The sequence below is a fragment of the Laccaria bicolor genome, genomic scaffold (assembly GCF_000143565.1).
Source record: "Laccaria bicolor S238N-H82 LACBIscaffold_336 genomic scaffold, whole genome shotgun sequence".
NCBI lineage: Eukaryota > Fungi > Basidiomycota > Agaricomycetes > Agaricales > Hydnangiaceae > Laccaria > Laccaria bicolor.
This window is the reverse complement of record NW_001890192.1, coordinates 1-855: the sequence shown is the minus strand read 5'-3', so window position 1 is coordinate 855 and position 855 is coordinate 1. Positions and strand designations below refer to the sequence as shown.

At 47.8% G+C, this 855-nt stretch overlaps 1 protein-coding gene across 1 annotated transcript; it reads left to right on the top strand.

Moving 5' to 3' along the window:
* Window positions 1-559, top strand: LACBIDRAFT_306936 (uncharacterized protein; the record flags this gene model as incomplete). Its single annotated transcript, XM_001891075.1, has 2 exons — window positions 1-226; window positions 282-559. The coding sequence occupies 2 exons, from the start codon at window positions 1-3 to the stop codon at window positions 557-559; spliced, it is 504 nt and encodes a 167-aa protein (XP_001891110.1).
* Between the last annotated feature and the right edge of the window lie 296 nt (window positions 560-855).

Genomic DNA, 855 nt, shown 5'->3' with positions numbered 1-855 from the left:
ATGAAAAGTGCTCTCCGGGCATACAACCAAGCTCGATGGGCTCTTAATCAGCTCAATGCTCCTCAGGGCACTCGTGACCGATACAAGCTGATAGGGAAAAAAGATACAAGGGCACTAACTACGGTATACGATGGCAACGCCCGGGGTCAAAGAAATATTGCTCTGCCATGGTTCTGGAATATGGCTGTGGCTGATGATTCGTCAGGTTCAACATACATGGAACAAGGTCAGATCCAGTCACTTTTATTACTCTACATGAATTGAAACCAGACAAATCAAAGTATATCGGGTGAATTGGCTCAGAGCAAAAGCTCGATATGACCGGTGGTCAGAAGAGCATACCTTGATCCCAAACGAAATGAACTGGACCCGCCTCTATTTCATCAACAAAGCAAGGGAGTGGGCTGGGCTGAGGGACTTGGTGCCAGACAAGCTGGGACATGTATGCTTTGCCGAGGGGCAAATCAGTATGTGGAAAGAACTGGCCTTCCAGGCCACCAAAGAATTTATAAATGCCGGGGTCATGTGCGAGGCCATTGCATTACCTAAACCTAGTTGAATCAAACTATTCTTTCTCATTGTCCACCATGTATGCAAAAGAACACCTGTCATTTGACCCCCGCCGAGCAGAGCAATGGGTTGACGAGGTGCTGAAGATACGGCCTCCAGCTTTTACCAGAGATTCTTCTGTAGTGGCTAATCTCCTCTGGAAGGACGAGCAAGAGTTCCAGGAGGTACTCTGCTACTGGTCCTCTCGATTCAGAGCCATTTTGACATCGAAGCTCGAAAACCCCATTGACCCCAAGTTCGAGAATTGTTGGTTGGAGTACATGTCGGCCAAACAGGTGAGCTTAT